This window comes from Garra rufa, chromosome 6, assembly GCF_049309525.1.
Source record: "Garra rufa chromosome 6, GarRuf1.0, whole genome shotgun sequence".
In the NCBI taxonomy this organism is placed as follows: domain Eukaryota; kingdom Metazoa; phylum Chordata; class Actinopteri; order Cypriniformes; family Cyprinidae; genus Garra; species Garra rufa.
In genome coordinates, this window is record NC_133366.1 from 17,798,300 (window position 1) to 17,820,700 (window position 22,401).

Genomic DNA, 22,401 nt, shown 5'->3' on the forward strand with positions numbered 1-22,401 from the left:
AACTTCCTGTCCGCCATTTTGATTTATGTTGAAAACCTACTTTTTCGATCTAGTCCTAGACCGTTCGTCCGATTTTCACCAAAATCGAGTCAGATCATCTTCAGACTGTGCTGACAAAAAGTTATGGATTTCATGTTGATAGATGAAACTGTTTTCGTACAGTGCCTCTATAAATTTTAGGCTTGATGTGAAAATGACTCTAAGGCTATCTCTTTGGAAAACTTTGACATAGGGCTGTAATCAAGACCACCTTTGTCGAGTCCAAGACAAGTCCAAGACCAGGACTAGTCGAGTCCAAGTCAAGACCGAGTCCAAAGAGGTTCGAGTCCAAGACAAGACCGAGTCCAAAAAAGTTCGAGTCCGAGTCAAGACCGAGTCCAGGACAGGAAAAAAAGCCGTATGCATGACATCATCAAGACAATCATTTTGGGTTATTATTTGTTGATCTAAAAGCAAAAACAGTGTCACAACTAGACTTGTAGTCAAGACCAAGTCAAGTCGCCTAAACCGAGACCAAGACACTACCAAGACCAGAAGGGATTGAGACCAAGACAAGACCAAGTCCAAGACCAAGACAGACCATGTCAAGACCAAGACCAAGTCGAGACCAAGACCGATACCAAGTCGAGACCGGAGAAAAAAAAAAACAGACTAGTGGTGAAGCCAAGGTTAATTTAGTTTAGCTTTTTAAAATTTGTTTTATTTTGGTATAGTTTTCAAATTTTCAGTAAAATTTAGTTTAGTTTTTGTTAGTTTCATTAACATTTTTTTTTAGTTTTAGTTTAGTTTCTATTTTGTGAACACATTTCTATTTAGTTTTTATATAGTTTAGTTTCAGTTTTAGTTTTTTTGAGATTAAATAGAGATCACAATTTCCTCGCAATTCTAAACTAAGCAAAATAATGTGAGACAAAATATTAATTGCTTCAGTCTATTTAAAAGTGTTTAATTCATTTTAATGAATTCTTAATAATTTAATACATAATATTTATATTTAAAATAGAATATGTTTAACACACCGATTTTTTATATTAAATTTATGAAAAAGTGGTTTGAATGAATAAATGACATGCTCACAAAAACATCACTGGATGAATCTGCATTTTTGAATCAATCTCTATTCGTTGACAAATCCATTTTTTAACAGTTGTTTCCATCTAGTGGCGAAACAATGCAATTGACACAAACATTATTTGAAGCGCCAATTACTTTCAAAAGATGACGTGCTCTGTTTTAATTTCTACCATAGACATCACATCAGTGTTTATATCCAAACTATGACCTTTAATCATAATATTGCTGTGATAATATGAATGACTGGGTAACAACACCCATGATTTTTAAGTATAGACATTCCCCTTGATATCATATAATCTATTAATCTAAAGAAAACAGAATGATGACATATGGTGATACCTCAAAATAGCAGTGTTAGAACTGATATACAAACACCAACCCACTACTATTACCAATGCTCGGTACTAGTACTGAGCATTTAAGCAACTAAATTACAATATAGCTTCACTGCAGATGCACAGTAGTGTAGAAAAGAAGTGACCAGTAGGGGAGAGCGTGGCACAACCTAACACTTTTTGAATTTCGCGGTTTATGTAAATCCACTTGGGGTTCAACTTCAGAGTACAATTTTTATCGACATTATTTTCACATTTGTCTAGTACAAATATATCGCTTTGTTTCATATTTACAGTGTATACGTTTTTCGTTATTTACCTCAAAAGAAAGGAAGTGAAACGTGACAACATGCCCCATAGATGGGGTACATTGTAACATCTGAGGGGCACGTTGTAACACGACCATATGACAGCTTAAAATGTTATCTGATCAAATGAAAAAAATATACACAACAAACTAAAATACATGTGTTAACTTTTTCAAATGAAGTAATGACGTTTTTTTAAAAAATAAAAATGGTCTAATTTTGGAGTTTGACAATGAACATATCGCGACGATGCTTTGAACGGTCCTGATCGCAACACACAGCGGTACAGTAGTTCAAAACAACGTGGACAAATAAATGAAACACATATAGACATTCAGAAAAACATTCCCGTCCCTCCACACACAGCTCTCATAGAACACGACACACATAAACCAGCCAAAATGCTTTACATGTCTTGAAATAATAACATCTGAACATTAAACATTGATTGTCAGCCTTTATTCACCTGTTTCTTGTGGTTTCTTATCAAAATCCTTAGAAGTCAATAGTGTAAATTGCACCGCTTATGTCATGTTAGAGTGTGTGTGAATCAATGAAAATTAACGTTAGCAGGGCACGCAGATGCAGAGCGTGCCGTGCAAATATAATCTAGTGTGTGATTGGTTATTACTTTTTTTGTTTTGTTTTTTTGTTTTTGTGATTGGTTATTGGTAGTGATGGGTCGTTCGGGCAAATGACGTGACGAAAAATAATATTTTAATTAAATTCGGGCGGGGTGAAATGAAAAAATTAAAATTATAAACAGTTTAAAATGTGTGCTTACTGGGAACATAATAAAGACACCTGGACTCGGTCGAGACCAAAAGCCATATTTGGCAAGACCAGTGGCCGAGACCGAGACAAGTCCGAGTCTGAATACCAGCGAGTCCGAGACAAGTCCGAGACCATAAAAAAACGGTCTCGAGACCGGACTCGAGTCCAAGACCGGACTCGAGTACTACAGCCCTGCTTTGACATAATGACACCAAACTTTGTGTCACCTCACACTAAACACACCACATCGATTTGATAACGGCGCCACCTGTTGGTAAAACCTAATAAGCCATTAAATCATATCAGTATCATTTTTCTGTCATTTTGACTAAAATCATCCTAAAATGGCTTTTTTTTACTTATTGTTGCAGTTGGTCTGCTGTTCCTGCCATCCTTAGCTCCTCATTTTCCGCTTTGAGTGCTTGGCCCCGTAATTGCTGCTTGCAGCTATATTTTTAGTTAGTGCTGTTAGCTTAACTGTTGCCAGCATTATATTAATAAATCAGCATATTAGAATTATTTCTGAAGGACCATGTGACACTTTAAAAATGTAGCTTTGCATCACAGGAATAAATTTAATTTTAAAATATATTAAAATAGAAAACCATTATTTTAAACTGTAATATTTCAGCTTTTTTCTGTATTTTTGTTTAAACAAATGCAGCCTTGATGAGCATAAGAATTCTTTAAAAAATATAAAAAATCGAACTATATATAATTTTTAACCCGTGTAACATTATAGAGAAAAAAAGACTAACCTAATAAAGCAAATGTAGTACATGTATAGTACTGTTCAAATGTGTATTGTCAGTAAGATTTTCAGCAAGGAAGAATTAGATTGACACAACTGCTGATAATATAAAGTCTTAAAGGAGTAGTTCACTTCCAGAACAAACATTTACAGATATTTTACTTACCCCCTTGTCATCCAATGTGTTTCTTTTTTCTTCAGTCGTAAAGAAATAGTTTTTTTAAGGAAAACATTTCAGGATTTCTCTCCATGTAGTGGACTTCCAGAATGCAGTTTCAAAGGGCTCTAAACCAGCGGTGCCCAACCCTGTTCTTGGAGATCTACCTACCTGCAGAGTTTAGTTCCAACGCTTTTATTATCAAGTGCTCTTTCAGATCCTAATTGGTTGGTTTAGGTGTGTTTGATCAGGGTTCACGCAGAGCTAAACAATACGAATATTTGAGGTTAAAAAGTACATTGTCTATTTGTTTATTCTTTAGAAAATAACTGATCGTTTCACTAGATTAAAACCTTTTTCCTCGGCTGAGATCTTTTAGAGCCCTTTGAAGCTGCGTTTATACTGCCTTTTGGAAGTTAAAACTCGGGGGCTCCATTGAAGTCCACTATATGGAGAGAAACCTTAAAATTTCTTTATGACTGAAGAAAGAAAGACATCTTGGATGACGAGGGCGAATAAATTATCTGTGAATTTTTGTTCTGGAAGTGAACTTCCTTTAAGCACCAAATCAGCATGAGATTGATTTTTTGAAGGATCATGTGACACTAAAGACTTGGGTAATGGATGCTAAAAAAAATCTTCTTTGTGAATTAATTTATTTTTATTTATTTATTTTAAATATATTAAAATGGATTTTTTTTATTTTTAATTTATATCACAATATTATAGTTAACTTACTGTTAACTTACATATAATATATATACATATATGTTTTTCTAAATATAACTCTTTAGTTGGTAGAATCAGCTTGTACTCTTATCAATCATTTAAAAAAAATGGAATTTGCCATTAGTTGTCCCGTTTCATTGTCTTGCACAGTATCTATTAATTAATCATGTTTATTATGTCTGTGTGCAGCTGATTGAGAACAGCGTGTGTCTGCTGAGGAATCTGTCCTATCAGGTGCATCGGGAGATACCAGGCTGTGAGCGCTATCAGGAGACGGCTCCTGTCAATCAAGGCCCTGTCCCTTCCCAAAAGGGCGGCTGCTTCAGCTCCCGAAAGGGCAAAGGTGCATGTCTGATTCATTTAAAGAAAAATACAGGCACTGGCTGTGGGCCGTAACCAATTAAAAGAAGTTAACTTGCTATCTTTGCATTCCAGTGCATTATCTCTATGTTGTGTAAACAGTACTAAAGAGGCCATGTCTATTTTTTTGTCTTAATCATAGTACACACTTTGAAGTGTGTTAAGCTTGTAAGTTTGATTTGTGTCAGATTAAGTTTGTTTACACAAGAAGGAGATGCAACATGCATGAATTTCACATGAGTATGTGCTTTGTGGGTTTGTTGCTGAATAATTGTAGGGTGGCTGGGGCACTATTGCAATTTTTTTTTTTTTTTTTTTTAAATGCCAAAACAGTTCTTTCCTCATTTTTCTTCTGTATCTGTCTCTTCTGCTTTCAATCCGTACATCTTTTTATCCTGTAACAGACGAGTGGTTTTCCAAAGGTAAGCTTTTCTCTCTTTTATTGTCTTTTCTTTCCTTTTTTGAAGTAAAGGCTTTGCTTTGCTTTCATGGGAATCACTTACATTTTTCACCTCATCATAACCCATTATTAACCATGTTATAAGTCAGAGTTCAAAAAATGGATGTGAAATGGGAAACTCAAGTAATGTTTCTCATCCCATTTCATGTTCGTTTTATGAGCTGCACTACTTTTGTAAAGTAAGAAGGCATTTTAAGGGGACCAGTCACACAAATGAGGTTTTTATTGATCTGAAGGAAGTAGACGTGGAATCATTAACAAGTATCAGATTATGTCGTTGGACGCTAAACTCTGTGGCTGTTTTTAAAGCATAGTAAGCTTTCCTAAGCATCCAGACTGTTGTCTAAGAGATTTCATCACAAATATACAAATATGCTGTTTTTAGAAAAATGAGAAATGAGGGACGAGATTCCTCCCCCAAAAATCTTTTCAGTATTCTTTTAGATGTTACTGTGGCCTGTTAAAATGCTTTCTGTATGTATAACATTTCACTAGTAACCACCAGAGGGTGCCAGAACAGTATTTCTGATCAATCCATTCTTTATAAACCTTCACTGTTAATCTTTAATCATATAGACATATTAAAAGAGAACTGTCTGATTCTTTTAAACTTGCACTTTGTCACCATTCTATAATGTCATATACTACTGTAAAAGGCCTGTTTTATAGGCCTGATATACTTGTTGCAAAGTTGACCTAGACAGACTGAACAGATAAAATTCGAATATTAAGACTTCTATCGTAAAGAAGACAAAGCCCCAGAGCATGCCTGTCTGTAATTCCCACACACTACGTCACACCAGTTTGTTCTTTGACTTGAAGTATATTGGGGCTTTAAGTCATCCGTCATTAAATCACATGGGGTTTTCCTCAGGGAACAAACGTAGCCTGTGTCATAACTGTCTGAAGAAAAAGTCCTTGTCTAAAGAAAATCCCCTTTTTAAATCCTTTGAAGTAGTTTCTTCTAAATTGTCACTAATGACATCGCTACACGAACAGCAGATACGATTTGTCACGTTACCTCTGTTGCTCATGCCGTCTGCTTTGTTCAGGAAAAAAAGAGGATGATGGAACTTCAGATACCATTGACATTCCAAAGAGAAGCACACCAGCCAAAGGTACAATGACAGTCTGTCGACTCTGAATGCGTACACTTATTGTAGTTAAATAATAGATTAAATACAATGTATTGGTTTGTGTTTTGTAGGTTATGAATTACTGTTCCAGCCAGAGGTGGTGCGTGTGTACACTTCTCTCCTGAAAGAGAGCAAGAACCCATCAGTTCTAGAAGCCGCTGCGGGGGCTGTGCAGAACCTGTGTGCAGGCCGCTGGACTGTGAGTATCCCATCATTCTGGAAGTTTTAGCATTTTTGTGTGTAGTTACAATACTGCTGTTGCTTGATTTACTATGAAAACCTACTGAAACTTTACCTTTCTAGTCCAAAAACACAAACGATTATGAAAACTGAGCTGCAAAATCGATTTGTTCTAAACTTCTGTAGCTTTAAAATTTATTTCATGAAAGTGACCTAGATTTATTTCTTGATTCTGATTGGCTAACAAACATCCCAAGGGTGTTGATTTAATCTGATTTACATCCTTGCCACATTACCACCTTGGTATTAAAGGGATAGTTCACCCAAAAATTAAAATGACCCCATGATTTACTCAACCTCAAGCCATCCCAGGTGTATGACTTTCTTCTTTCAGATGAATATAATTGGAGTTATATAAAAAAAAAATGTCCTGGCTTTTCCAGGCTTTATAATGGCAGTGGATAGGATTTCAGATTTTGAAGCCTAAAAAAAACTATCTCTATACATCATAAAAAGTACTTCACACAGCTCCAGATTTGTTTTGCGCCCTCCTCTGTGCATCCACATTTGTTAGTGGAAGCTAGAGATCACATTTCATAAAGTTTTAAATATAGATATATTATTGCGTCAGAAGGGCTTTATTAACCCCCTGGAACCATGTGGATCACTTTTTATGATAGATGGATCAGTGTTGTTTTCGTCAACGATGACGATGACAATCATTTCGTTGACGCCACTTTTTTCCATGACGATAACGAGACGTTGACGAGATAAAAATGTCTCGTTGATGACTAAAACATGACGAGACGTGTGTGAGTTTTCTTTGACGAGACGAGAATAGACAAATGTTAGTGGGTGGTCCGTCAGACGTTTAAAATGCATGACATTTCTGCTTTTGTGCATGCCAATTAAAACCGGAAAATATCTGCCGCTATGGCAAGCCGTTTTAGCATTAAAAACTCCTTGCCATACTAGTATGGCAAGCCGCTTTAGCATTCCATCCTTGTTTGTATTTTATGTTTTAAAACATTCCTTCATTATTGTAATTATTGGTGAAAATAGTCGATCCGGAAGCTCACATTGTGTTGAACTATAGATCTGCTATTTTCAGAACTTATAAGTGACACTACCCAACAGCAAAATACTTACTGACCTACATTAATTTGTTAAAAGACTACTTTTTCCCCTTTTTTTTTGACTAAAACTAGACTAAAACCTTTTTGACTTTTTGTCGACTAAAATTGGACTAAAACTATCACATATAGAAGTGACTAAAATTTGACTAAAACTAATAACCATTTTAGTCCATAAGACTAAGACTAAATCTAAGATGGTTGTCAAAAACAACACTGGGATGGATGCACTTTATTGGACTTCAAAATCTCAACTGCCATTCACTGTCTTTTGTTTTCAGTATGGGCGGTACATCAGAGCAATGATGAGACAGGAGCATGGCCTGCCGATGATGACAGAGCTGTTGTCTCATGGGAACGACCGTGTGGTCAGAGCCATGTCTGGAGCTCTGAGAAACCTGGCCATTGATGCCCGCAACCGTGAGCTGCTAGGTATGTGAGCAAACGATACCTGTTTAGCCTTCGTATTTGTGTCCATTCAATGTTATTCCCATTAAATTATCTATATTTGTACAGTCCCAGTGAATCTCTTTCCTCTCTGTGTAGGAAAGCATGCAGTGCCTAACTTGGTGGCCAATCTGCCAGGCGGAGGTCAGAGTCAGCCAGTGCGTGCGCTCTCAGAGGAGACGGTGGTGTCTGTTCTCAGCACTATGACGGAGGTGGTCGGCTCCAGCGTGGATGCGGCCAAAACCCTGCGCAGCTCCCAAGGCATCGAGAGACTGGTGCTCATCAACAAAGACAGGTATGTTAAAGTCTGTGATTGGTCGCATTGGAGGAACCTGGATGAGGAACATGTATTTTAACTGCAAATGCCAATCGTCTGTATTTTTCCTATATAGCAACCGTTCAGATCGGGAGGTGCGTGGCGCTGGGCTGGTGCTGCAGCTCGTGTGGGGCTTCAAAGAGCTCCGCCGCACACTGGAGAAAGACGGCTGGAAGAAAACAGACTTCATGGTGAACCTTAACCCTCCTAACAACACCCGCAGCAATGGGGGATACGAGGACAGCACCCTGCCGCTAATAGACAGGGGTAGGGATACAACACATTCCTGCTGAATGTTTTTGTTGGTTTGTTTACACAACAAACGTGTTTAACGGCTGCATGGACACAACTCATGTTGTTTGGGTCTCTTTGTTAGGGGGCAAACAGGACAGAGACATGATTCCTCTTAATGACATGGGACCAGGTAAATACACTTTATTCTCATACTTTATGCTTGTACACCAGGTCTAAAATGAACCTTTAGCCACATTTTCCAGTTGATGCAAAAAAATGATTGATTCCATGTCAGATGGGTGGGCGTTAAAAGGTTATACACTTATTCAAAGTTTTCAAAATTGAAATTAAATTTAGAAATTAAATCAAATCCAAATCAAATCTGAGAGAGGTAAGTCTAATAGAAATATTAGACTGTCTAGGTGAGCCCAGTGTCAGAAAAAGATAGAGAGCAGAGAGAAAGGAGAAGTAAGAAGTGTAAAGTGTCCAATCCGCAAGGGGTGCTGGGTTAGCACTTCTTATACCCTAAAACCAGACAGTACGGAAAGTCTATAGGTTGCTTTTGATGCTAATTTTGAGTGGGGAAAACATTAGTCATGTCTCAGCTCATGACCAAATAAATATAAAAGGTGTCATTATAGATAATGGCCCTCGGACTTCTCTTTTTCTTTTAGAAATTTAGTTTTATCACTCTATTGAGACCCTGTAATTTATCTGTTTTTGTAACACTTGGTACTTTGTGTTCCAGGAACATCAGTTCTGCAGAATGTACTTTGGACCTTTGATTAAAATACACATTAAAACCACAGATAGTTAAGAATACATGGACTCCTGTTTGTGAATATTAAGCGGCAAGAATACTATTTATGAAATATTAAATATATATTATTTATGTTCTGTGTTTCTTTGTGTGAATGAATGGCGCAGAGGTGCGGTTTCATTTACTACACACATACTGTAGCGCAAGAAGGAACTGCGACGACATATATTTGACCCTGGACCACAAAAGCAGTCATAAACCCTTTCCAATTTTTGGAAACTGGGATTTGAACAAATAAGCTTTAGATTGATGTATGGTTTGTTAGGATAGGACCAGATTTGGCCAAGATTTGAAAATGTGGAATCTGAGATGGAAAATATGGAATCACCTTTAAAGTTGTCCAAATTAAGTTCTTAGCAATGCATATTACTAACCAAAAATTATGTTTTGTTATATTTACGATAGGAATTTTACTAAATGTCTTCATTAAAACATGATCTTTACTTAATATCCTAATGATTTTGGCATAAAAGAAAAATCAATAATTTTGACCTATACAATGTGTTTTTGGCTGTTGATACAAATATACCCGTGCTACTTAAAACTGGTTTTGTGGTCCAGAGTCCCATTTTACTTAATGTAATGATAGTGTTACTACTAATAATTAAAATATTGTTAAAACATATGTTTTTCTGGTAAAAATTCCTTAAAAAAAATGTACGAGAATGTATTTGCCACAAAAAGTAACACCGTATTTCTGAAAAAAAAGAGAAAAAAGTAAAATAATAAATTACTGTTATAAGTGGAGATGCTTTTTATTATTACTGCAATAATAAAAATAATAATAATCATTTTATATAATGAAACTATCAAAATGGAATGAAGAAAAATTAAATGTAAATTAAATTCAGTAAAAACGGTAATATTGTGAAATTGTAAACTCCCAACTACAAAAACTTAAATTTCTTTTTTAAATTAATGGTTCTTCTTTTCACCAAGCCTGCATTTATTTTATCCAAAGTACAGCAAAATCAGTAAAAGAAATGAAAGTAATTAATACTTTTTAGCAAAGATGCTTCGAATTGATAAAGTAATGATAAAGACATTTTTAATGTTACAAAAGACGTCTATTTCAGATATTTGCTGTTTTTCTTAACTTTTAATCATTAAAGAAATCTGAAAAAATCTACTTAACTGTTTTGAACATGCATGTTGAGCATCAAATTACAATATTAGAATGATTTCTGAGGGTTCATGTGACTGGAGTAATGATGCTAAAAATCCAGCTTTGAAATCATTGGAATAATTTAAAAATATATATTTAAATGGAAAACTTATTTTAAATGGTAAAAATATTTCAAAATGTTGTTGTTTTTGCTGTACTTTGGATGCAAAAGAGAATTCTTTAAAAGACACTTCTAGTTTATTTGTGTGAGAGATCTGTTACGAATTGCTTTTTATCTGTGGCACACAGACGCTTACTCTACGCTAGACCAGAGAGGACGGAGAAACACTTTAGATGACACTCTGGATCGCTCTGACAGAGAGGCACCTCAGGTAACACACACCTGCAAGGGAACATCCACTCCTGCGCAGTTACACACAACAAACAACTTGTGTTCTCACCTAACTTCCTTCACAAGCAATTCAGCACACAAGACATCCGGAAACCCACACTCTACACAACCTGAAACTTATTAACCTGCTGTGATTTCACTAATAATACTGGAGGGTTCTCACCTCAACTAACTCTCTCACACGCCCCTCTCTTTCTATTATCACTCACCTCTTCTTCAATGCCTTTCCTTTTCTTTTATTCTCTGTCAACCTCTCTCTCTCTCTTTCTCTTTGACTCTCAGGGAGGAATGTATGGGGAGAGGCGGGGCTCTTTGCCTCTGTTGGACTCTTATGATGGTTAGGCCACTCCCCCTCCCCCCACTCAGTGCATGAGCACGCATGGTATGTGTGTCCACCTTCTGCATGGCCTTCATGTGGATATTTAAGTGTATGTGTGTCGCTCAGTGTTTTTGTGGTTCTAACCCTCATTAACCGTATTTTGCTATTTTGTACTTTTGAGTGGAAATGGTGTTTACTAATTTTTGGAAATCTTGTCCAGTGTTGGGGAAGCTTCTTTAAATTTGGAGTAGCTTGTAGTTGGGAAGCTGCTGAAAATTAGTTAGGTGTGCAAGCTGCTTACTAATAGAATTATTGTATGTTCAGAATTACAGTTTTCAACTAAGACCGTATTTATCTGGTTAAAAAAAAAAGATATCAAATGACCGCTTTAAATGAAAACGAATGTACAAAAACAAACAACTACACAGAATTTCACTGCAAAAATGTAATAAATAAATAGGGGTGACTGCTTCAAATTCTATAGTCATTTGTTTTTCAAGGTAAACATGGATTGAAACATGGATTAATTTTTACAATTGTGACCCTGGACCACAAAACCAGTCATAAGGTTAAATTTTACAAAACTGAGATGTATACATCATATGAAAGCTCAATAAATAAGCTTTCTATTGATGTATGGTTTGTTAGGATAGGACAATATTTGGCCGAGATACATCTATTTGAAAATCTGGAATCTGAGGGTGGAAAAAAAATCAAAATACTGAGAAAATCACCTTTAAAGTTGTCCAAATTAAGTTCTTAACAATGCATATTACTAATCAAAAATTACATTTTGATATGTTTACAGTAGGAATTTTACAAAAAATCTTCATGGAACATGATCTTTACTTAATTTCCTAATGATTTTTGGCATAAAAGAAAAATCAATCATTTTGACCCATACTATGTATTTTTGGCTATTGCTAAAAATATACCCCAGCGACTTAAGACTGGTTTTGTGGTCCAGAGTCACAATTAGTCATATTTATCTGGAGCAAAAAAGTATTTATCAGCTGTTTTGTTATACATCTGCTTTAAATTTAAACAAATTTACAGTGAACAACTAAAAGACTGAGAAGTCATTTTTTTTACTGCAAAAAAATCAATATAAAATGGATTTCATTTTTTTTTAGTATTGTAATATTTGATTTTACATTAGAGCTATTTATATTGTGTAAAAACAAGGATGTCAAATAGGATTTTTAAAATTGATCTATTTATGTATTCTTTTAATTGATTCCTTTTTATCTGGTGCAAAAACGAGGATGTCAAATAGGATGGCCGCTTTAAATTCAAACATTTAATGTATTTTAATTTTTACAATTAAAAGCAGTGTTCATAAGCTTTTTTGTTATATCTGCCTTAAATTTAAACATTTACAGCAAACAACTAAAGGAAAAAAAAGACAGTTAATTTTTCACTGAAAAAATAGACAATATAAATGTTTTCTAAAATGTATTTTTATGTATTAAAATATTCTTATTTGATTTTTCATTAGAGCTCTATTTATCTGGTGCAAAAACAAGTATGCCAAATCCGATGACCGCTTTAAATTGAAACAAATTTAATGCATTTTAATTTTTACAATTAAAGCAGTATTCATCAGCTTTTGTGTTATGTCTGCTTTATAGTCAAACAATTTTTTAGGGAGGAATAAAAGTAAAAAGGAATAATCATTGATTGAAAAGTCAATATTTCACTGAAAAAATAAACAATATAAAATGGGCTTTTTAAAATAATTTATGTATTCATTACAGCTCTGTTTATCTGGTGCAAAAACAAGGATGCCAAATAGGATCACAGCTTCATAATTCAAACAAATGTTACGGATTAATTTTTTACAATTAAATCAGTATTCATCAGCTTTAGTGTTTCACTGTAAATTTGTTTAAATTTAAAGCAAAAAAAGCTAAGGAATACTATTTTAATTGTAAAAATGTAAATGCATTAAATTTGTTTGAATTTGAAGCTGTCGTCCTATTTGGTGTCCTTGCACCAGATAAATAGAGCTGTAATTAAAAATCAAATAAGAATACATTTTAATAAAAAAAAAAATGAATACAATTTTAAAAAGCGCATTTTATATTGTCTTTTTTTTTTTTCAGTGAAATATTGACTTTTCAGTCTTTTTACTTTAGTGTTTCCCGGTAAATTTGTTTAAATTTAAAGTAAAAAAAAGACTGAAAAGTCAATATTTTACTGAAAAAAATAATATAAAATGGGCTTCAAATTTTATTTTAAATGTATTCTTATATTAGTTTTTTAATTAGAGCTCTGTTTATCTGGTACAAAAACGAGGAGGATGACTGATATAGAATGACAGCTTTAAATTAACACAAATTTAATGTATTTTAATTTTATTACAATTAAAGCAGTATTCATCAGCTTTATGTATCTGCTTTAAAGCTTAACAAATTTACAGTAAATGACTAAAGTAAAAATAAAAAATGACTGAAAATTCTATGTTTCACTGAAAAAAAATAGATTTTTTTTAATTTGTATTTATTGATTCCATTTTTATTTTTTTATTAATGTATTCTTATTTGATTTCTAATTACAGCTCTGTTTATCTGGTGCAAAAACAAGGATGCCAAATAGGACGATTTAAATTTTTACATTTAAAGTAGTATTCCTTAGCTTTTTTTGTTCTATATCTGCTTTATTCGTTTACTGTAAATTTGTAAAAAAAAAAAAAAAAAAAAAAAAAAAACACTGAAAAAATAAACAATAAGAAATGGACTTTTATGATAAATGTTTATTTATTAATTTTTTTTAATGTTTTCTTATATTTGACTTATTAGAGCATTATTTATCTAGTTGAAAAACAAGGATGCCAAATAGGATGACAGCTTTAAATTAAAAAACAATTAAAGTAGTATTCCTTAGCTTTGTTATTATATAATGCTTTAAATTTTAACACATTTACAGTAAATGACTAAAGAAAAAAAAAGACTGAAAAGTCGATATTTCACTAAAAAAATAAACGATATAAAAAATAAGTTTAATTTATTTTTATAAATGTTTTCTTACATTTGACTTTTCATTAGAGCACTATTTATCTGGTTTTAAAAGAAGGATGCCAAATAGGAAGATGGCTATTAAATGTAAAAAGTTCAATTATTTTAATTTTTACAAATAAAGCAGTATTCATCCGTTATATATCTGCTTTGAAGTTAAACAAATTTACAGTGAACAACAAAAGTAAAAGAAAGATCGAAAAATCAGTATTTCACTAAAAAATAGAGAAATTGTATTTTATATGTATATTTGTATCTTATTTGAATTTTCATTAGAGCTCTACAGGGAGTGCAGAATTATTAGGCAAGTTGATATTCTTGTCATTTTTTTTCCCAAGCACATTTGAATAATTCCAAACCACATCAATCTTAATAACTACTATTCATTTTGTATTTAATTAATTATAATTGATATATAATTGTCCATGAAGGCTGGAAGTGTAAAAATCCTTATTTTCAGGTGTGCAGAATTATTAGGCACATTTTCTTTTACAGATAAAATGAGCCAAAAAAGAGATTTACCTCAGACTGAAAAGTCAAAAACTATTAAATGCCCATGAGAAGGATGCAATACTAATGCAATACTGCAATTTGCAAAGTTAAGGCACGACCACCGGACAGAAAAACGCTTGTTGCATCTGCATTGTCAGAAAAAACAGGTGGAGGAGAAAAGATGCATGTTAATTGCAAAAAAAGTAAGAATTAATGTTAAGAATCAGATATGAAACCATCAGGAACCATTTAGTCTCCAGCGCCACCGTTTTCCAGAACTGCAACCTACCTTGAGTCTCCAGAAGTGCAATGTGTCAGGTTCTCAGAGACTTTGCTTGGGCAAAAAATCCTAAAAAATGACCCTCAATTAATAAGAATAACATTCTGAAGTATTGTCAAATACATAGAGATGGGTTTTTTCTAGGCTTTATAGACAGATGAGTTGAGAGTGACTCTTGAAGGACCAGCACCACATCCTCTTGTAGCACTCTTTCAGGTTTATCCTCCAGAATCTGGCAGTAAGTTTTGGGACTTCAGTTTTAGTCCATCTCCTATCCTGAAATGTCTGTCTTGCAGAGAGGGACCAAAATAAACTCTTAAAACTTACTGCCAGATTCTGGAAAATATATTTTTGAAAGAGTGCTACAAGAGGATGTGGTGCTGGTCCTTCAAGAGTCACTCTCAACTCATCTGTCTATAAATCCTAGAAAAAAACCATCTCTATGTATTTGACAATACTTCAGAATGTTATTCTTATTAATTGAGGGTCATTTTTTAGGATTTTTTGCCCAAGCAAAGTCTCTGAGAACCTGACACATTGCACTTCTGGAGACTCAAGGTAGGTTGCAGTTCTGGAAAACGGTGGCGCTGGAGACTAAATGGTTCCTGATGGTTTCATATCTGATTCTTAACATTAATTCTTACATTTTTTGCAATTAACATGCATCTTTTCTCCTCCACCTGTTTTTTCTGACAATTCAGATGCAACAAGCGTTTTTCTGTCCGGTGGTCATGCCTTAACTTTGCAAATTGCAGTATTGCATTAGTATTGCATCCTTCTCATGGGCATTTAATAGTTTTTGACTTTTCAGTCTGAGGTAAATCTCTTTTTTGGCTCATTTTATCTGTAAAAGAAAATGTGCCTAATAATTCTGCACACCTGAAAATAAGGATTTTTTCACTTCCAGCCTTCATGGACAATTATATATCAATTATAAATAATTAAATACAAAATGAATAGTAGTTATTAAGATTGATGTGGTTTGGAATTATTCAAATGTGCTTGGGAAAAAAATATGACAAGAATATCAACTTGCCTAATAATTCTGCACTCCCTGTATTTATCTGGTGCAAAAACAAGGATGCAAAATAGGATGAATTTTAAACATTGAAAGCAAACAACTAAAATCTAAAACAAATGACTGAGTAGTAAATATTTCACTGCAAAAATACAGTATGTAAATTTGATATAACATTTTTTTTTTTACATTAAAAAAAATCTCAAAAATATTCAGAAGTAGTGTTGCTACTTTTCAGTTAGTTACTCCCCAACACTGATCTCTTCCCCTCATGTGTCCGCTTTGGTCACATGACTGACGTTTCAGTGGTTGCACCCGTCATCACTATGGCGCATAAAACAAGTGATGTGATTTTTGTGTAACGCGCACAAATTCCCATTGCAGCTCTCTGATGACGCATAACTGAATCATTTTCCTTTGTTTATTAGTAAACCCAATGTAAGCGAGTGCCACATCTGACCTTCACGTCTCATCCTGTTTGTGTCCACAGAAAAACTGATCGTGTGCATCACCCGCCGTGAGTTTCCTCCTCCTGCCTACTGTCCCTGCTGAGCCTCTGATCTCATCACTTACGGGACCATAGCCACTAATTGCAACGACCCTTCCGTAGTTTTCAACATTTCTCATGTCATCGTCACTCTCCTGCTTTCATCGAGATCAATGTGATTGAGAACAGCCACTACTTAAAAATGGACTCGTTTTATGTCAAATAATGGAAACACTAGGAAAAACAAGCTCTGTTTAGTCACATCCCCAGCTTATCGTGCTTTATAAATCATTTCCTCTGTTTTGTTGTTTTTTTTTGCTTATGCATCTATTAGAACACTAGTTATGGCGTTGGTATTTTTGATTCCTTTGCTTCATCCTGCTTAAAAGGTAATGCCAAATTGCATCAGTCATACGTGGCCTGCAGAAAATAATGTATATAGAACTTCTCAGTAAGTTGTCTCGTCGACACATTGCGATGGGCATGAAGCCTGTGGTGTTTTTTTTTAAAATCGTTTTCTAAAAGCACTAGATGACCAACAATTCCCCTTAAGTTATCCATCTGTGGTTTTTGTGGATCTTGTGGAGTGTTCAGTCTCTAGGAAGGGGTTGTGAAAGCATTAATGAAGCATTACAAAAGAGGCAGAGGGATGTTTATTTGGGAGATTTGTATTTTCTTTTTTACAAACCAGTAGCATCCAAGAGTTCTCTAGTTGGTAGGTGAGTATAGTTTTGTTTTTTGTGACGACTCCTGTCGTAAACCTATCAAATTTGCAAAGCATTCCAGAGTGGGAGAGTTGTTTTGGCAATTTTTGTTTTGTCCCCCTTTGGTTTGCGTTATGTAATTGTCACCTACAAAGTGAAACTCAAGTTCCTCGCCAGTCGTTTTTAATAAATCCAGTTAAATAGCCACAGAAAAGATCTTAGATGGGTGCTCCCACTTTTCAGTGCTTTGTGAATCGGCCCTGCTGTTGGACCCAGTCGTGCGTTTTCACTTTTGTCTGAATATAACTGAATGTGTAAATATGGCCGCATCTCACAAATCCACTCTGCATACTTGGAGTGCCTCGCTTGCTCAGCGCGTCGTGTGAGTGTGTTTGTGAAAGCGGTGAACAGGGACGTTCGGCCACCCTTCTGCCTCTTGGTTTCAGTGCCTGTCTGTGTAGAGAGTGAACGAGTGTACATTTGAGGATGTATATGCATCTTTTTTTTTTTTTTTTTTCCTCTGAGATCCGTAAGTACAGTGCTTGTTTCTTAGACTGCAAATTCAAAATGCACAGTAAGTCTGTTGTAGATATTTACTGAACGGAAACTTTAGCACTAGGGGTCAATGGATTTTTTTTTTTTCTTTTTTTTTTTTTCTAATTCCTGCAATCCAATCTTTCGAGACACTACCGTCAGTAAAGGAGTTCGGCTGTTGACTAAAGATGTGAGCCAGAAGTTTGAGTCCTGATAGAGGAGGCTGTTCGCATTAAGTTTGAGGAATCAATCGATTGTTCAGTGTTGAGGGAGGCAGATAAATTAATCTTTTAATTACGAAAAATATAAAGAAATTGCATCTCCTTCAGGCAGGATTTAGCCAGATTCTGATTCTAGCTTGATGAGAAAATAAGATAGAGAAAATAAAAGCACATTTAACTATATATGCCAGAGAATATTTGTTAATTTTAATTATTTTTTTTCTTTATTTTTTTTGTCCTGCTCTTTCTTTTCTATATTTTATGATTGGGGCTGATTTTTTTTTTTTTTTTTTTTTTTTTTTTTTCTTCTGGGGTGTTGTGGGTGAATGCATATGCAATCAGTTTTATTTTTTAAATAAATGCATTTACGGTTTATATCTTTTAATTAAAGACAAAAGGAAAAATTCTTTGTGTCATGTGCTATCAGTTGACATGTTTCTGCAACACTAACATGTGGATCTTGATTCATAATTCCTATATTTCAACACTTTACCTTTTGGTCTTAAACGTTGCACCTTTCTCTCATGGATTGAACATGTAACTTAGCAATACTGTTTTTTTTAAATAAAAGAATGATTTTTTTTTTCCAAGGTTCTGACAGTGAATTTTTGTGTGATTCACAGAGTTTTAACACATTTATTGCTTTTTCAGAACGTCAGTGTAATGAAGCAACATTGAGAAATTTGATAAATCTGCACTTTGCAGAATCTGCAAAATGCTAATTATTTTACCAAAATAAAAGGGATGATACAAAATGCATGTTTTTTTTTAGTACTGACCTGAATAAGAGATTTTACATGAGACGTTTACATATAGAGAAAATAATAGTTGAATTTGAGTTGGGGCAGAATGAAGATGTGTACATTTTGCTTATTTTGCCTAAATATGTATTTTTTCATTTAGTACTGCCGTTCAGAAGCTACAGAAGATACTTGCATGTTTCCTAGAAGACAAAATAAGTTTAAATTTACCCTGATCTTCAAATTCATAAATTTATGAATTTTATGATTCATAAATCATAAAAGCGTTTGAACCTTCTGTAATAGTTGCTTATAAGTCTTTAAGTTGTCCTCAGTGTAAAAAGATGGATCTCAAAATCATACGGTCATTGTTAGAAAAGGGTCCAAATACACAACAATGCTGGAAAACCAAAGAATTTGTGGGACCTGAAGGATTTTTCTGAAGAAAAGCGGGCAGTTTAACTGTTCAGGACAAATAAGGGACTCATGAACAATTGTCACAAAAAAACAAAACAAACAAAAACAGCTGTGGATCATTCAGGTAACAACACAGTAAATCAAGTGTATGTAAACTTTTGAACAGGGTTCCTTTTTTTTTTTTAAATTCAGTTATTTTCTCTTGTGGACTATATGTAAATGTTATGTAAAATGTTATTCAGGTCAGTACTAAATAAAAAAAATAACGTGTATTTCAAGATCAATCAGGGAAATGTTTCTGAGGAGGTCATTTTTAAAATGAAGTTCTGAATTAAATTATAATTATTAGCTTGTTTTGCCCTATTTTAAATCATATGTAAATGAATGGATTCCAGTAATATAAAACAGCTAGTTTTGTTGCTTGATATTGCAAACTGGTGTGTATTACCATATTATTTTAATGTATTGTGTCAATTATGAACGCACTGGTTTGTAGTGCAAACAGTTTTACATTTACTGCACGCTGTTATTCTTCTCATTATTGAACGGAAGTCTCACACATTCACAGAAAACGGCTTCCTTCCACGTTGAAAAATAAGGTGATAAGTTGCACTGCATAATTCACTTGTAAAACACATTTTCTCTACCTGAATTCACAAAGTAGGACTGTTTTAATGAGACTGTAGTTGGGAGAGAATTTCTAAACAGATGTAGCTGTGAATATGTCCAATAGTATGCAGTAGGTTCTACTTACAATTGTCATTTTGCAGATGTTTTTATCCAAAGTGACTTACAAATGAGCACAATAAGCAAACAAAAGAGAAATAACATGCAACTGCTATGACAAGTCTCAGTTAGCCTAACGTAGTAAAGTTTTTTTTGTTATTTATGTAATAAAAAGAAAACCAAATAGAAAAAGAATAGAGAAAGCTAGTGTTAGAGGCCTTTATTAAGGAAAAAAGTAATAGAAGAAATAGAGTGCAAGTCATAAAGGGTAAAGTGTTTTTTTTTTTAATTATGAAAACGCCAGATAAAGTGTAATTGGAATAGATAGAGGGTCAAATAAATATGGAAGAGATGTGTTTTTTGCTGTTTCTTAGGAGAGAGTACATAAAGAAATATAAGCCAGCGGTAAAGTGTGCTTAATTACACTATAATATATAGAAAGAATCTAATGTAGGGCCAGGCAAATGGCTTTTTAAGTGTTTTAGAGAGACAACTGTATTACATGAAAGGATAAGTTGAACCAGTGGTATGTATAAATGGTTTACATTTAAAATAAAATAATGACCATAAATGTGACCCTGGACCACAAAACCAGTCATAAGGTTAAATTTTACAAAACTGAGATGTATACATCATATGAAAGCTCAATAAATAAGCTTTCTATTGATGTATGGTTTGTTAGGATAGGACAATATTTGGCTGAGATACATCTATTTGAAAATCTGGAATCTGAGGGTGCAAAAAATCTAAATACTGAGAAAATCACCTTTAAAGTTCTCCAAATTCAGTTCTTAACAATGCATATTACTAATCAAAAATTACATTTTGATATATTTATAGTAGGAATTTTACAAAAAATCTTAATGGAACATGATCTTTACTTAATTTCCTAATGATTTTTGGCATAAAAGAAAAATCAATAATTTTGACCCAAACAATGTATTTTTGGCTATTGCTACAAATATACCCCAGCGACTTAAGACTGGTTTTGTGGTCCAGGGTCACAAATGAGTTTATATAAAATAAAACATGATAAAATACTTTTCCTACATTATAACCTTAAATTACAACGTTTCATTCACACTATTATTAAATAGCATTGGGTTTGACAACAGTGAATCCCCTTGACAGAGCGCTAACACTATTGCGTAATAATTCCTTGACAGAAAATCTCTTCATTAATCTTCGTCGGCTTTAAATTGCACGACAAAACGAAAACTGACAGAATTATAAAACTGCTTGGTGTTTTTAACGAATCGTTAACGAATAATAACAGACTCTTTCAAAATGCCCACCTATAGCGCCATCTACTGGCGTAAGAGTGAACAAATCAGCGAATGAATCTTTTTGGTGAACTGATTCAAAAGATTCATGTCACTTCTAGATGAATCTGCTAATGAGAAAAGCGAGAGAGAGAGTCGGTTGACATGAGATGATTTGTAATGCAGTGGCTCACGTGTCCTACAGACCACCTGTGTTTGCGTTCGTAAAATTATTTGTGTATTTTGGATTATAATACGGGAAACGTAGCAAGTTTTGATGAATCACGTGAACTTAGCGTTTGAAAACGCGACTCTTTTGCAGTAATACTCGCGATATCAAGCTCAATTGAGTTTAGAGATTGAGAATATGGCTGAACTAGCATTTCTTTGCCATTTAATACCAAACAACATAAAGACGCCGGATTGAGATGTTCATACTCAGGCCAGTCTGTCTAAACAAATAGAAAAATAAAATAAATAACACTGTTCATATCAGCAGTTGGATCTGAACTGGCAACACAAAGTAAGTAAATGAATCTTTCGAAATTGAAGAAAGTTATTTCTGAATCGTTAACAGTTTTAACTTTTGTTTTGAAGTTTCTAAATGTGTTTTAGTCTGAAGTTGCTAGCATGTGGCAGTATCAGCATCCCGACTTTGCACTGTTCCTACTTGGTGAACTTCAGAAGCAGCAGCAAGGAAGCGTCTTCTGTGACACACTTCTACAGACAGACGGTAAGAGATCAGAGTTCTTCTGTGTTTTAGAGCCTGGGTCATTGAAAAAAGCATAGAGATAAAAATATATAATTTTGTAAATTAATGTTGTAGAATCTATAGACTACTTTTTTTGCCTGGAATGTGGTACTTGACACATTTTTTCCTATAATTAAACTTTTTCAACTCATCAGGTGTCTGTGTTCCAGCTCACAGTTGTGTGTTAGCTGCTCTAAGCCCCGTCCTTTCAAGAGTACTTTCCACTTCCCCTGTTCCACATCCAGGCCAGAACCGGCTTCTGAACCTTGAGGCTGTAGGATCTTGTGTCTTACTAAAGCTAGTTAGATTCCTGTACACGGGTGAAATGGAGATCAAGAGTGAAAGCGAACATGAGGAAGTAATGGCTGCTGCCTTCAGACTTGGACTTAAAAACCTTTTAGAAAAAAAGAGAACGTGCGTGGATGTTGGGAGGCGTTGGAGAGAGGTTGGTGTGCAGACAGAAGATGTGAATCTTAACCAGGAAAGTGAAATCATGTCTAAGCCATTAATGATACAGAGCAGTGCTCTTCCGGTACGTTCAGTGCAACCCTGTGGCTTGTTGGAATCCAATTTGGCGTCATTGTCATTATTTGATGAAGATAGTTCAATTAGAGGTTTTAATCAGAGCAGTAATGCCACTGTTACATCTCACGCTGTCGTGATAGACACATCCATAACAAATCATCATAAAACAAAGAC

The 22,401-nt window shown here is 34.3% G+C and overlaps 1 protein-coding gene across 6 annotated transcripts in view; it reads left to right on the plus strand.

Annotated features, from left to right (window-relative positions):
• The window catches only part of ctnnd1 (catenin (cadherin-associated protein), delta 1), a 44,856-nt gene extending 26,430 nt beyond the window's left edge, over positions 1-18,426 (plus strand). For 3 of the 6 annotated variants that reach the window (XM_073841536.1, XM_073841535.1, XM_073841541.1), the window contains 11 exons: positions 4,321-4,474; positions 4,896-4,913; positions 6,004-6,069; positions 6,159-6,286; positions 7,682-7,832; positions 7,947-8,142; positions 8,240-8,430; positions 8,540-8,587; positions 10,632-10,714; positions 11,017-11,071; positions 16,351-18,426. In XM_073841536.1, the coding sequence (XP_073697637.1) occupies positions 4,321-4,474; positions 4,896-4,913; positions 6,004-6,069; positions 6,159-6,286; positions 7,682-7,832; positions 7,947-8,142; positions 8,240-8,430; positions 8,540-8,587; positions 10,632-10,714; positions 11,017-11,071; positions 16,351-16,412 (1,152 nt within the window). In that variant the 3' untranslated portion in view covers positions 16,413-18,426. Of the gene's footprint in view, positions 1-4,320; positions 4,475-4,895; positions 4,914-6,003; positions 6,070-6,158; positions 6,287-7,681; positions 7,833-7,946; positions 8,143-8,239; positions 8,431-8,539; positions 8,588-10,631; positions 10,715-11,016; positions 11,117-16,350 lie in introns of those variants that run through there. The other 3 variants (XM_073841540.1, XM_073841538.1, XM_073841539.1) reach the window with 3 other exon arrangements.
• The last annotated feature ends 3,975 nt before the right edge of the window (positions 18,427-22,401 follow it).